General features: G+C 45.0%; 1 protein-coding gene across 1 annotated transcript in view; it reads left to right on the top strand.

Annotated features, from left to right (window-relative positions):
* The first annotated feature begins 4,524 nt into the window (after nucleotides 1-4,524).
* The window catches only part of LOC132657110 (grainyhead-like protein 2 homolog), a 51,792-nt gene continuing 40,385 nt past the window's right edge, over nucleotides 4,525-15,931 (top strand). Inside the window, exons 1-2 of the mRNA XM_060393329.1 lie at nucleotides 4,525-4,587; nucleotides 5,485-5,649. Of these exons, the coding sequence (XP_060249312.1) occupies nucleotides 4,525-4,587; nucleotides 5,485-5,649 (228 nt within the window). The remainder of the gene's footprint in view (nucleotides 4,588-5,484; nucleotides 5,650-15,931) is intronic.

Below are 15,931 nucleotides of genomic sequence, written 5' to 3'. Positions count from 1 at the left end.
GTCACGCGATGAAGAGGGGAGAGAGGCCGCCCTGCCACCTCGTGGGCGCGGGCGGCTTCCCGAGGGCCACGGCCCCGGGCGGGGAAACGGGGAAGGAAGAGATCGAAGGAGAGGGCGGTCCCCGGAGTAGCGCTGTTTATATAAGCCCGGGTCCACCTGAGTGACGTGTCAATACCCTGATTGGCTGCTCACTCTTACCGGCATGCCTACGCAATTCTTAGCGTGCTTACGCAATCTTTAGCGTGTATACGCATCTACGCATGCACCCTGGAGGTTTAAGTTTTGAGGGCGAGATGTCAGCGCCACCCAGTAGCATCTGAGTCTCGGCTCTCCACATCTCCCTTTTTGTTATAAATAAATGAAAACTGCCTAAAAGCCTATAAGCACGGTACAAGAGGGCCCTAAGCTCGATCAAGCAAACTCCTTCTTTGGGGAGTAAGCGATCAAAAGCTTTAGATTACTCCCTTACCCCACCAGGTGCAATGGAAACAAGTCCTCTGGGTGCAGGGGCTAGGGGAGAAGATTTTTAAAAGGAGGTGACACTCATTCCCGTGCAATGGAATAAAATTCCAGGGAGTGCAAGAGCTGTCACCCTCCTGTCTAGGTACCACATCTCAGAAAGGAGGTGACACTCATTCCCGTGCAATGGAATAAAATTCCAGGGAGTGCAAGAGCTGTCACCCTCCTGTCTAGGTACCACATCTCAGAAAGGAGGTGACACTCATTCCCGTGCAATGGAATAAAATTCCAGGGAGTGCAAGAGCTGTCACCCTCCTGTCTAGGTACCATAACCGTTTAGGCAAAGGCAACATTAACCTGGATCACTCATCGACTCAGTGCAATGGGTGAAACCCCTGAGGTGCATCGACTGAGTGTCACAGTCTGTTTTAATTTTTTAACATGGATAACCAAATTTTTGGGAGACGATCCTTGTTCCAAGGGTGCTAGTGCTTGCGCGATTGCGACCTAGTCACGTTTGTTTTGGGTATAGAGTTTGCAGAACAACCAGAGTAAAAAACACTAAGCCACGACACAATGCTACACCAAACATTCCGACCCCCACCCAATCTGAAGTAAGAAAAGGCAGAAGAAACCCAGGGTAAAGCCAGTCTGTGGGCAATGAATCCACTCGAGTAGAATTAGTGGTCCTCCTCGCTGTCCTTGATTCTTTCAGCAGTAGCAGGTGTGTCTGTTGGAAGATCATCTTCAGCTGTCACGAGCTTTCGCGTGAGGCGCTCTGGTACCCAGAATGGATTGTTTTCTTCCTGTGGAAAAACACAGACAGCTCCCCTGGATCTTATTAAAATAGGATCCGGGCCTTTCCACTGTCCAGTTAAGACATCCTTCCATATAATCATCTCCTTGGGCCTGTTAGGCCCTGAACAGTGGCGATCAGCAGCCGAATGGCCTTGACTGTCCAAATTTAAAAAATTGAGAGTGAAGAGTGCCAGTGAAACCGTCACTCGTGGCACTGAGGGCAGAGCCTCCTGGACTCCTCCCCTTTGTTTTATTAAATAGGATTTTAGGGTGCGGTGAGCACGTTCAATGATGCCCTGGCTTTGGGGGTTGTAGGGGAGCCCTGTGAGATGGGTTATTTCCATCTGATGACAAAACTGTTTAAATTTTTGAGAAGTATAGGCTGGCCCATTGTCAGTTTTTAGAATTTTGGGCTTTCCCCAGGCACTCCATGCCTCTAGGCAATGTTGAATAACATGGGCTGCCTTTTCTCCAGTCAGGGGAGAAGCAAACATAACTCCAGAGCAAGTATCAACAGAAACATGCAAGTATTGAAGTTTACCAAAAAATGAAATGTGGGTGACATCCATCTGCCACACTTGTAGTGGACAGATTCCTTTGGGATTAATCCCAACATGAGGCACAGGTAAGAACTGACAGCAATTTTGACATTGGGTAACAATATCTCTAGCTTCCTTTCTAGTTATGTTAAATCGATTACGCAATGTCTCAGCTGTAACATGAAATCTTTTATGAAACTCCTTAGCCAATTCTAAATTTGAAAGGAGGGCAAATGCAATCATCTTTGTGGCTCGATCTGCCAGGTCGTTTCCACGGGACATGGGCCCCGGTAGACCGGAATGAGCCCTGATGTGTGTAATAAAAACAGGGTATCTTCTGGTAATTAAGGCAAACTGAATCTTTTGAAAAATTTTTGCAAGCTTGCTAGACGCTTTAATTAATCCAGCAGCCTCTAAGATTTTGGTTGCATTTACCACATAACTAGAATCAGAAACAATATTTAAGGGACCTGGAAATTTTTTCAAAACTTCTAACACCACTAAACATTCCACAATTTGAGGCGAGGTCTCATGATATTGCTTAGAAATAACTTTATTATTAACCACATAAGCTCCTATTCCTGTTTTTGACCCATCTGTATAGACTACCAGTCCATCCCGAAGTGGCTTTTGGGACGTTACATGCGGGAAGACTACCTCCTGAGTTAAGGCAAATTGCAAAATAGGATGTTTTGGGTAATGATTATCAATTGAACCACTAAAAGAGGTAACCAGCACCGCCCAAATATCAGAGGTAGCAGTTAATACCTGAACTTGGTGAGCCGTATAAGGCACTATTAAAGACTTTGGCTCCCTCCCAAAGTATGTAATGGCTGTTTTTAACCCACGAAGTGCGAGTTGAGCGACTGCATCCGGATACCATTTAATAATTTTTGTAGGAGAGGCATTGAGATGAACCCACACTAAGGACCCACCTTGCCATAATACAGCAGTTGGCAAATGTTTAGTTTTAATGACACACAGGTCAAAGGCCTTAGTTTTATCTACACGTTTTAATTGGGCATCCTGTAAAGCATTTTCTACCACTCGCAGAGCGTGGCTTGCAGCCGGTGTTAAGGCTCTGGGTGAAGAAATATGAACATCCCCTTTCAAAATATCAAATAGGGGCTTTAATTTAGCAGAAGGAATCTTTAAATAAAATTGAACAGCACCTGAACAGAATGGTGGCAAACTCATAGCTTTACCCTCTTTATCTCCGGACCAGTATGGTGGCTGGCCACGTGTAACTGAACTCAGCTGGAAACCCTAAACTTAGCTGGAAACCCTAAACAAACATGGCAGCCAAACTACAGCTTTATGTGTCTTTAATTGCTGAACCATTATGGCGGCAGGCCATGTGTTAGCATTAGCAGGCTGCGACTGACAACACCAAGTACAGCCACTAGGTGTTGCTGATACAGTAAACACTGTGGAGCATCTATAATCCCCCACAACCAAAATTTTTTAATGATTAAACAAGCTTTAAAATTAACTGCTTAACAGAACAATTTTAAACTGTAAAAATTATTTTAGCCATATCAAACCTATTAGCTAGAATTTTTTTTTTTTTCTTAAAAGAGCATAAAAACATTTTGTAATGAACAATCACCAGTCTTTTAAATGAATTATATGGAGAGCACATGGGAGGCAGGGGCCTCCTAGCCTGAAATCAAAGATGGCGCCGGCCACGTGGGGACCGCTGACATACCCAAGGTCCCGCCCATTTTTCCCAAAGCCAAGATGGCTGCGCCCAGTTGCCAGCCACGTGGAAGCCTCTGATGAAAGCCAAGATGGCTGCGCCCAGGCATTTAGCGGGAATTTTAATCTTATTGGATAAAGAGGCCTTTTTATTGGGTTTTTTCTTTTTCTTTTACCTCTTATTACCAGGGCGTCCTTTCCCTGACCTCTCTCTTCCGTGGCTTTAACGTCCACAGAAGGGCCTTTTTTCTTAGAGACGTCCCTATCTCTATCCATTGGGACCCTTAACCTCATCTCACGTCCTGATTCTGGCATGTTGTCTTGCAACCCCCCTATCCTTAACCTTCTGTTACTCCTCTTTCTCCCGAGGCAGTCCTTGAATTTGCACGAGACCAAAAAAAGGAAAGCTATGGCGGCTATCACAGCAGAGAAGGTCATAAGGGCTTCCGCTAGCCGAAATGAGAAACGGGATAAGTCGAGATCGAACATGTCTTTCAGGACAAACCTTAATGTTGCGGTTCTGAATTCCTCCCCGCTAAAGGGGGCCCTCCTTACCCAGCAATGTTCCGGGGTTTCAGCACCAGATGTTGGGAGCCGCCGCGTGAATGTTTCGCCGGCAGAAACGCACGCGACCACAGGAATCCTTCCGCAGTAAACTTTATTAGTCACGCGATGAAGAGGGGAGAGAGGCCGCCCTGCCACCTCGTGGGCGCGGGCGGCTTCCCGAGGGCCACGGCCCCGGGCGGGGAAACGGGGAAGGAAGAGATCGAAGGAGAGGGCGGTCCCCGGAGTAGCGCTGTTTATATAAGCCCGGGTCCACCTGAGTGACGTGTCAATACCCTGATTGGCTGCTCACTCTTACCGGCATGCCTACGCAATTCTTAGCGTGCTTACGCAATCTTTAGCGTGTATACGCATCTACGCATGCACCCTGGAGGTTTAAGTTTTGAGGGCGAGATGTCAGCGCCACCCAGTAGCATCTGAGTCTCGGCTCTCCACAAGCCAGCCTATCCCAGGGAGTCTGGAGAGCATGAGGTGGGTTTTCCTGCACCATTCCGCTCCCAGCAATAAGGAATCTTCCTGCAGTGCTGAGGTACCAGTTTCATCATTGGAGATAAGCAAATTGGGCTTTTCTGTGTAGCCCAACATGCCCATAACAGTACACAGCACCCATGCTGATCTCTATTGACTCCATGGGGAGTCTAATGGGATGACAGGGAATAGCTACATACCATAAGGGAATAAATACCTACTCTATAAGGGAGTCACTACATACTGTATGAGGGAATAGACACATACTATAAGGGAATAGATAACATATTGTGTAAGGAGTGACCATAGGACAGAGCCCAAAGTGGTCAGGTGATGACAGCCAAGTGAGATTAATGCAACACTCTGGAGTACTAAGATAAGTTTTAGAAATGTCCTTCTTTGGCATGGGGGTGCCTCAGTGTAGTGTGTGCTTAGTGTGTGTTTGATCTCTATCACCATCACTGCTCATGGAAAGCCTTCACTCTACTGCAGTTCCTTTAGTGACATCACCTGACTGGCAGAATATTTTGCTTCTAAAAATTGTCCCTGTGTGTGTATTGGGGGAGCGGGGGATGGCTGTCAAAAAAGTGGGAAGTAGGAAGGTGAACAGAAAAAAAAGACCTAATAATCAAATCAGATAAAGACATGGTTCACATAGATTTACTCTTAATAAAAAGACGTGAGTAAATTTTTTTTCAGCCGTAGAATTCTGTAAGCAGAAATATGTAGCTTGTCACACTGCAAAATAGGCAAATCCAAAACTTTACCATTGACAAATAATGTGTCATCGAGGGACTCTTACTTTAGTGTACAAGCATGTGTACGTGCATGGGTGCATATGTATGTGTGTGGCGTGTAAGTGTTTTGAGCCAGGGTCTCATGTACTGGCCAAGGCTGGTCTCTGTTACAAGGATGACCCAGAACTCTAGATCCTCTTGTCTTTACCTCCCGAGTGCAGGGATTAGAGGCCTGTGCCTCTCCTCCTGGCTACCACCCTGCTAAGCCCTTTTTCTCTTTCACTGTCATAGCTGACTACAAGGAGAGCTTCAACACCATTGGAAACATTGAAGAGATCGCGTACAATGCTGTTTCCTTCACCTGGGATGTGAATGAAGAGGCAAAGGTTAGTGAAACCTACCATGGCTCTTAATGAATGAAGACTCTTGTTCAAAACCCTGTGTAGTGTTTTCCTAGAAACTTGAGTCAAAAAGAAGAAAACGAGCATGGTCCCTTTCTTATTTTATTTATTTATTTAGTTATTTGTTTATCTATCATCTGTGTATCTATCTATGTATCTGTATGTATGTATGTATCTGTCTGTCTATTTTGGTTTTTAAAGACTGAGTTTCTCTGTGTAACAGCCTTGGTTCTCCTGGAACTCTCTTTGTAGACCAGGCCAGCCTTGAATTCACAAAGATTCAACTGCCTCTTCCTCCCAAGCACTGGGGCCCTGCTATATTCCCTTTTAGAGGATTCATGCCTTTGTCCTTTTGTTGTGGGGTGTGAGCTTCTGCTCTGAAAAAATGTGATGAGCTGCCATGTTGCCCCTCCTCAGTTCTTCAGGCCACATGTTCCAGTCTAGAACTTGCATCTAACACTTGGAGTCTCGTAAGCCCCCGGCTTCTCTATGCCACCATCAGGAAGCTTGTATCTTCACAGTAGCGACATACAGCTTCAGTAGGTGAAGGAGCAGAGCTCCAGAAGTAGGGCTTCCAATCACCTTCACCATGATGACTTTGAAACACTTCTTTGTTGACTGACCCTCTTCTGTTTCTTTGGGTGTAAGTGTAGCTGAGACATGCAGGGGTAAGTAATGTCTCTGACAAACAGGCATCAAGGACAGATGCCTGCCCTACCTTGGTTTGGATAAGGAAGTGTTTCCACAGATAGCCCTGTTTGCTCTCTAGCCACAGGTCTGTTTTGAAGGCCCCAAAGCTCATTCTGGGTCTCAGTGTCTTATTCTTCAGCCTCATTTTGCACTTAAAGGATGTTTCAGATAAAACCTAAGCTTGTTTTCTGCTTCAGTTGTGTACCTGTGTACCGGCTGGAGAGTGTTAGAAGACTTTGTCTTTCATCTCAGGAGGAGGTCAATGTAAACAAGGCTGTCAATGCTTCATTGTCCTCAGCGGGAAGGCTGGGTGAGAGAGGAAACTGGCTGGGAGTTTGCAAGCAGGCTTTCCAGAAGAAAATGAATTGCTCAGTGTCTCATTCCGCTCATGTATAAAACAATGTAGGTGAAACTGGCTTTAGGCCCAAGAAAGCTGACCCAAATGGGCATTCAGTGACAAGTCAGACGTGCAGCCTGGAGAATGTTCCAGAGAAGGGAACAGGCCCTACTACAAGATGCTTCACACAGAACTTCAGGCAAAATGTGTCTCTGGCATGCCTGCACACACCATGTGCTCTTGGCTGCCTGAGACCTCTCCAACTCTCTCCCTACTCCTGAGACTGTCACAGCTTACTGAGGTTGTCTGCGCCATTCCACGGCTCCTGCCACCTATCTTTCTTTAGCCTGTGCTGGCCCCTGCTCTTTATGTTTCTCTTTGAGGCTAGACTATTGCACAAAAGGGGTTTGTGTTAGGGCACAGTACTGGGATGTGCTGGAATCTCTGGCAGTCAAAACAAATGTCTCTACAGGCATCTTACTAGGCTTTGGGGGATATCGATCCAGCAAGGGATCCAGTAACCAATCAGCAGTGTGACCAGGGGGAGGCCATATCCACTTCATGGTTACTGAGAAGAAAAATGGGATTTTGCCACAGAAGACGTCCTAGAGTGTTAAAGCTAGCTCTAAACATGCACCACAGTCCTCTCCGTATTTTCAGTATTACAGTCTGCTGTAATGGATGGTAGAGACAAGTGAGTTAAGGGCTGTTTCAGTAGGGACCTTTGAAAGAGAAGTGGACATCCCAAGAGACAGGCTCCATGGAAGCTGATGGAATAGTTGATTTGGGGCTACACTAGCTGATCTTGCAGCCAGTTCATTCTACACCACTCACTTGCCATATACAAGTGCTCACTTTATGTATGCATGGATGGATACATGTATGTCTGTGTGCATGAGTGTGCACATGTGTGCCTGTCTGTATGTGAGTTTGCACATATGTGCACAGGTATACTTCTAGGCACACATACTGGTTTTCTGTAGACATTGGCAAATGGTCTTGGACAATATTTTATGATACTTCCTGCAGTAGTGTTTGTTTTATTTCCTTAATACCTATTTTTAGTGAATGTCTTTTGTTTTAAGTGATAAGTAAGCTTTTTAATGTTACAAATGGTTATTACTGATTTTATAGTAAGTAGACTGCAAAAGAAACACTAGGATAGCAGTTGTGGGAAAGACTGTCAGCTAAACAGGGAGAATTGGTGATATCATACAGAAAATGTTTTCTTTTCGGGGGTTGCTGTTACGTTTATACCCAACAGATATCTGCAGGCTTCAGGAGGGGGTCTCAGCAGCTCAGTCTATATCACAGGATGTTTGGGATTTTTTTTTTGGTGGCCAGAAAACACAGACCTATGGTCCACAAAGCACATGTGTTAATATTGTGCATTTATGAATTATTCTAAATTTTAACATTTTCACCCATGTTTAAAAATAAAGAGTTTTTAGTTTGTTTGTAACATTTTTTTTGGAGATAGGGTCTCCCTGTGCTACCTTCTGGGGTGTGGTATTATAGGCCTAAACTATAATACCAGGCTTCATCATTATCATCATCATCACTATTGTTGTTGTTATCATTATTATTATTGTTATTATTATTATTATTATTAGATGCAGGTTTTTTAATTATTTTGATAATTAAGAATTCTAGAGGCACTGGGCCTAAGTTTGCAAGGTTGTAAGTGGCTTTCATGATGAGTGACATTATCCTAGTGCTATTCTGTTCTGGAACTTTCTCTGCCCAGCCCTGGGTATACATTTGAATTTTTACGCACTATGGCATCCACCCGAGGTTCAGGTCTTTGTTAGCTACCACTGTTGGGAGGTAGCAACACAATGAGATTTAAAATGTTTCTCATGTGTATGTGCCAAGTACTTTACCCACTGGGCCTTCTCCTTAGCCCCTCTTCTAATGTTGTGTTTATTGTTTGTGTGTGCGCACACTCCTGTGTGGTCCTTAAAATTGACCCCAGGACTTCCCATGTGCTAGGCAAGTGCTCTGCTTCTGAGGACCTTACACAGCCCTGCCTCTTAGCCCTGCATCTATCTTTCCTCTGGAGCAAGCAGGAGAAAGGAGAGGACACCAACACTGAGTTATTTAGCTTCCTTTAGTAATGAACAACATTTGGCCAGGAATGTTCTCAAGTTCTGTGGTGGTCCCAGGCTCTGGCCATGGTCCCAAGCTGGCTGCCTGCTTCAGGCCTAGTGGCTGCAAGGTTCCACCTCTCAGAGCCGGTTTTTCCGGTTGTGCCACAGTGGCTTTCTGTTAGGTGACTCAAGCAGGCTAAATAGTCTTGGACAGGACCTGTTCCCCTCGGGGTCTGTGCAGTCTGGAGGACCATGCACTGTGCATTGTCTCAGGTTCTTGGTGTGTAGATGGTGGAGTTCTGAGTGTCCCCACTGCCCCCACAGGTGGGCATGGGTGCAGGTGCAGGTGCAGCAGAAGGCACCTGCAGTGAGGTACAGCTGTGGCCTAGACCTGGCACCAGAGTTTCCAGCATTTGTGTTTATTTTTTCTGGGGACAGGGGTGGTTTTTAAGCCAAGCTGTGTGGCCCAGACTGGCTCAGAACTCACAGCAATCCTCCTGTCTCAGCCTTCCAAATGCTGGTATTACAGGCATTGCCAGCTTCCAGCATCTCATGTCCCCTTCCTCAGTTTTATTTGCTGAGCTGTGGAATGGTGGGGAGTCAGGGTAAACACTCCACAGATGCCTGAGGTCCCACCCAGAGGGTTATGATGGGACAGCTTCTGAGCCTTACTTTCTCACATGACTCTCATCTGCAGGGCATTCCGATTTTAAGTTTCTCTTTAAAGTCAAACACTGGTACTAGAAAGCAGGTTTGCCAAGCACAAATTTCCAAGATGGTGATTTTTCACACAAGACTGTTGAGTCATTCAAGAGTAGTGAGCTTGGAGTACTGGTTCAGAGCATCTCTGCGACGGTGACATCACCCACACGGTGCAGCCCTAACTGCAGCTCTTTCTCAGGTTTCCAGGGAGAGTTCAAATGCCCCATGCCTCTTCAGTGTTGCTCTCTCTTCCATAGTGATTCCAAGGTTAACCTAGTCCCTGAGTGCTAGGATGTCTGTCATGGAGACCATACAGGAGACCAGCGTGAGCATTAGAGTGCTGCAGAATTCCTTGCACTCTTTGCCTTGTTACCATATTAGGAGACCAGCACACTACACCCTTTGTTTTGTGTTTGCGCCTTCCTACTCTAGCAAATGCTAGGATGAGGGAGGTCACCCCCTCCCCAGTCTTTAAAAAAAATCCCTCTTCAGCCAATATTTTAATTCAGTAAAAAATATTTCTCAATAGGGATTGAGCATAGCAAAAGTCCTCCCTCTTGATTAGTTTCTTTAGGTGTACAGATTTTAGTAGGTTTATCCTATATTATATGTCTATATGAGTGCAATCCCTATCCAGAAAGGCAAAGAGGATGAACATCAGAAGAAGGAGAAAAGAGACCTCTGAAAGGCTCTGCCCTGTACACTATCAAAGCAGATACTGAGACTTATTGCCAACCTTTGGGCAGAGTGCAGGGAATCTTATGAAGGAAGTGGGAGACAGTAAGATCTGGAGAGGACAGGAGCTCCACAAGGAGAGCAACAGAACCAAAAAATCTGAGCACAGAGGTCTTTCCTGAGACATACTCCAACCAAGGACCATGCATGGAGATTACCTAAGACCCCTACACAGATAATAGCCCATGGCAGTTCAGTGTCCAAGTGGAGTTCCATAGTAATAGGAACAGGGACTGTCTCTGACATGAACTGATTGGCCTGCTCTTTGATCATCTCCTCCTGAGTGGGGAGCAGCCTTACCAGGCCACAGAAGAAGACAATGCAGTCACTCCTGATGAGACCTAATAGAATAGGATCAGAAGGAAGGAAAAGAAGACCTCCCCTAAGAGTGGACTTGGGGAGGGGCATGCATGCAGAGGGGGGAGGAAGGGAGGGATTGGGACAGAAGGAGGGAGGGAACCACAGGGGGGATACAAAATAAATAAAGTGTAATTAATAAAGAATTAAAAAATATTTCTCCTTCACCACCACTAAAGACGAGTCTATTACATCTTTCTTTAGAAAAATTTTTGTTTACTGTCTATTATTATTATTAATGTGTTTCTCTGTGTGAGCCTGGGTGCACAGGAGTGAGGACATGCATATAGAGCTCAGAGGACACTTTCCCAGAGTTGTATCTCTCTTTGTACCTTGCTCTGAGTCAGGGTCTCTTGTCTCTGTCACCCTCCACAGTCCAGGCAGGAGGACATAAACTTCCTGTCTCTGCGTCCCATCTCTCAGGAGGACTGTGGGATTACAGACACTCCAGCATCCCTAACTCCCTATCTAGGTTGTGGGAACAGGTCTCAGATTGCCAAGCTTGTGTGGCAAGTACTTTTGCCCACTAAGACATCTTGTTGGCCTTTCTTTTGACAAGTCTTAAAGAAAAACCTGCCAGGCTGTGGTGGTACATGCCTTTAATCCCAGTACTGGGGAGGTAGAGGCAGACCGATATATTTATGAGTTTGAGGACAGAGCTAGTTCCAGGAGAGCCAGGGCTAAATGGTGAAACCCCATCTTGAAACAAACAAACAAAAGCAACCTAAAATAATTCAGTAATATTAAGCTGGCATAGTAGGGTATTCTTTGCTGCCTTTGGATTTAGCGTCTCTGCCTGTCAGGGTAGAACAAGGCTTCCTGTTTGATGCTGTCTGTCCTGTTTGCCTGAATACCTTCCACTAGCTGCAATTAAGGACTTGATGTGTCCCATTCATCCCTTTATTATTAGATTACCAGTGAATGTTCTTCCAGTCTCAGGAAGAGAGTTTCAGAAACATGTCTGTATCAACAGATGTTTAGGATGCAACTGGATGTACAGGGCTAAGAGATGTCATGGAGGACATTTCTCTGCATCTCAACTTCCAATTTGCATCCCAGTCCTGCAAGATTAGGTAGATGGAAGGGCGGATGCTACCCTCAGGCTCCTGTCCTACCCATCCTCATGGAAGCAAATCATCCATTACAATGAGACCAAAAAAAAGTGCTATAATTTTCCTTTTCCAATAATTGCAGAGTGCAACTTACACGGGCCCAGGAGGGAAGATGGGCATCAGCTTCGCCTCCTCAGCAAAGCGGATTAAATGACTCTTCCTGCTTGGCCACAGGCCCCATGTTTAACATCCTCAGCCCCACAGCAGCTGGCCCCCAGAAAAGCTGGTGTGCTGTTTTAACACTTCAGAGCCCAGAGCTTTCCTTATCCTTATGCCCTGGAGCATTACTTGTTTGTATCATAAAAACCATTGTTAATCCCATCACTCAGGAGGCAGAGGCCAGGTGGATCTCTGTGGTTTGAGTCCAGCCTGGTCCACATAGTGAGTTTCAGGATAGCCAGGACTACACAGAGAAACCCTGTCTTGAAAAACCAAAAAGAACTACCACCACCAACAATAACAAAACCCCAAACCATTGACCAGAATGGACGTAGCTACTACTTCAGATATTTTGCTCTCTTCAGCTGAGTGCTTGTATGTGTGTAGACTAACTTGACATCAACAATCTCTGCTGAATGTGTGTGTACGTGCCCACTCACACATGCGTGCTCTGAATAGCCTAACATTAGCGGGTCTTTCTACTCTGTACACACTAAAGAGCAGCATTTCCCAAGACTGCAGTTCTGAGGTATTTAACTGGGTTCTTTCTACCTTTACACATTTATTCTCTATCTACTCACCTCTCTAGCTCTTTCTCTGGTATCCTGAAATTTATTTTCACATTTATGGGCTTGTGTTTTTCTTTTATACTTTTTTCCTGTCATGAATAGTAGAGACTTTTTGTTCTTTTCCTTTTGTTCAAAACCATGCAAGAGGCCCAGCATGTAACACACAAACAAAACTAAGATGGAGATTATTTTCAGAGAAGATGAAGGTATGTGCAACTTAAGCAATCAAATAAGCAAACACACTGCAAGTTGTTCTGACCTTCACACACACCCCACAGGAGAGAGAGGAGGAGGAGGAATGGAGAGAGAGAGAGGATTTAGAATAAAAAGTTGTCTGTAAGCTTGTACCTGTAGAAACCCATCAGGTGATTGTGGCCATGGCGTGCTGACATTTCCCCTGAGCCCTGCTTCCTTACTAGTCTACTTCTAATTAATGTTAAGTATCTGAGTTTGCTCTAATATTTAAAAGATGTCATCTAAAGCTGAGGCTGTTTTTTGAGGAGTGGTTGTTGAGATGGCTGGCTGATGACAACTGAAGATAAGAGGTCTTCATCCATCTGTAAATCTGTCTCTGAGGAAGACGAAAGCCAATGGGAAGCAGTGCCTAGCAGCACCTGTACTATAGGGTAAGTAGGCAGAGTCAGTGTGTAGAGATCTGAGGACCTGTGTCCTGTAGAGCAACTTCCCTTGTCTCTCCTCCTGTGTGTTGGTTTCTTCCTTCAGGTGCTCCTCTCTCAAGGTGCAGCTAGTGGTGAGCAAGCCCCGCCCAGTCCCTGCATGTGAGCCAGGAATGGACAGTACAGTCCCTCTGAGTTTAAGAGACAGCTTGTTAACAGAGCAGGTCTGTGATGGCAGTGACATTTCACTACAAGAAAGCAGTGAATTGGGGAGAACAGAATTTTTTAATCTTGTACAACTTTATAGTTACTTTAGGTGAGTGAGATTATGCTAATTAAAAGCTATCCTTAAACTCAGTACCTATCATGTCTCAGGTTTGCTATTTCTTTTCTTCCTCCTCCTCTTTCACTTTTTCATTTTAATTTTTATTTGGGTGTGTGTGTTTGTATGCATTTCCCATAGAGGCCAAAAGAGGCTGTCAGATTCCCCTTGAACTGGAGTTATAGGCAGTTGTAAACTTCCAAACATGGGTGCTAGGAACCAAGTTTGGATCCTCTGGAAGAGCACTGAATGTACTTACTTGCTGAATCATTTTTCCAGCCTCATCTAGCTGTCTCTTTTCCAGTATTTCTTTTTTCATCTGAGATGTCTAGCAGGTGCTGTTGTTGAGTCAAGCTTTCATATAGCAGAGGCTGGCTGTGATCTCTTGATAATCCTGCCACCATTGCCCAGTGCTGGAATTACAGGCTTGTGCAATCACACCCTGCTTTATTGGTGCTCTGTGTCAAGTACAGTGCTCTTAGAAAGCTAAACTTCTGGGTCTGGAGATGACTTAGTGGTTAAGAGCACTAGTCTTGTAGAGGACCCAAGTTCTATTTCCAGCACTCACATGGTGGCTCACAACCATCTGTGACTCCAGCTTTGAAGGGTCTGATGCTTCTAAACTCATAGAGCCTGGGCCATGCAAATGGTATACATACATACATACACACACACACCACATACACACACCACACACACACATGCAAAACACTTCTGTTCATAGAATAAAATGCATAAATCTGAAAAGTAATTTACAAAAATCTAAATTTGGTAGTCATGGTGTACCTTCCTAGGGCATGCTTCTAAATGGACTCTCCCTTGAACTCTTCCTTGAACTCCTGGACACCAGAGGAGGGGACAAGATGTGCAAACATTGGTTTTTAGAATGCACAGAGAGAGCGAATGGACTGCCTAAAGGATGCCATAGTTCCGGGTGAGCAAGGTTCATAACTTTGCTGGTTCCCTACCCCACAGCATCAACAGGAAGTTGATGCCTTTTCTTAGGGAGCTTCTACGGCAGTTAAAAGATAAAGCCGTTTGTGCAGAAGTTACCATTCACTTAGACTAAGTTAGTATTTTGCTTAACTTAGGCCGATTTTAAGCAGGTTATCTGATAGAGAATATTATAGGGCATCCCATGGTCTCAAAAGTAAAGAGAGCACTGGGAGAGGCTCCTGGGAGAGGTCTCAGAAGGATTGAGTTACACACAGCCGAGCAGGGCAAATGGCGTTTTTCTGTGTTTGCTGGGGCATGGTGTGGGCAGAGGGAGCTTTAAAAGGGAAAGACAAACATTTGCTGGAGTCTGTGGTATTGAACTTAAACAAAGCCTTGCCTTTGTTCCTCTTTTATAAGGTAAGGGCTGACAGGAAAACTGGAGCTAATGCTTGTGAACAAGGAGTAATCTTTGGATGGCATCTCACCGAAGATATCAGTTGATCTTTTGTTAGTGTGGAGCAGCCATGGTCTCTGCCCTGCATTCTACTTACGGCTCTGAACTTCACAGCTATAAGCTATTGTGTTGTGCAGAGAATTGGATTACACACTTGGATTTCATGACATAATGGTGTGTGCCTGTGTGCACAATGACTAATATTTGTTCAGCAATTACTATATATCAGGCACCCTGCTAGGCCTTTATACGTATTATCCAATTATTCGTGTTTCTAAGCAGGTGACAGCTTTCATCTGAGGAGTGAGTTGAAGTTAGTAGTTTACCTCAGTAACACAGCAAATGCACAACAGAGCCAACCAAGTCTAGGCTGAGCACAGTCCTTCCATAGTGCTGGTCTATGTTGGGAGGACTGTGAAGGAACATCTCCACTCTCACGGCCAGGGAGACAAGGGTATATTTGAGGCAGCAGATGAGATACCAGTTTTGAGAGATGGGATTCCTGGCCAGGCACAGGTCCTGCTCTCAGAGAAGCTAAGACAGGCCTGGAACTAAGGTGAACTTCCAAGACTCTTGCCTCCACCTCCCAGCACTGGTATCACAGGCAGGAACCACTGAGGCATGGCTTTTTCTTCTCCACTTTCAGCTGGAGAAAACAACTTAAGCAGCAAATTTATGTTCCTGTGTACAGTTGTATACAAAAACCACACAGACATTCACAGTGGCATTGGTTATAAACTAAAAGCTGGAAACAGCCTAATTGGGGGGGGGGGATTTCTCATTCTATATGTAAGCATTTTTAAAGAGACACAGCTATCAGATTTCATCATTATGTGGGAAAAGTGAGAATTGGGAATATGTGTTCTCTTCTGCCCTTTGCAGAATAGGACAGAACTCACATTTGCATAGTACACTGAGGTACTTGACTGGGGAGCAAGGGCGGGAGAGTGTTTGCAGTTTTGCTTTTGGTGCCTTTTGAGTTTTGTATTGGATTAGAGCATTACAAAGTTTTTAGATCTGGGGATGTGGCTAAGTTGCTAGGCTGCTCACCTAGTATGTGCAAAGCCCAGGTTTTGATCACCAGCCACACACATACCAGGAATATATGAGGCCCTATCCAGAGAGGGTGTGATAGAGAGAAAGAGAGGACAAGAAAGCAAAACCACCAAAAAGTTGACTGAATTTAC

Source organism: Meriones unguiculatus, chromosome 10 (assembly GCF_030254825.1).
Source record: "Meriones unguiculatus strain TT.TT164.6M chromosome 10, Bangor_MerUng_6.1, whole genome shotgun sequence".
NCBI classification, from domain to species: domain Eukaryota; kingdom Metazoa; phylum Chordata; class Mammalia; order Rodentia; family Muridae; genus Meriones; species Meriones unguiculatus.
Note: the sequence above shows the minus strand (reverse complement) of the source record. Positions and strands in the feature narration are given on the sequence as shown.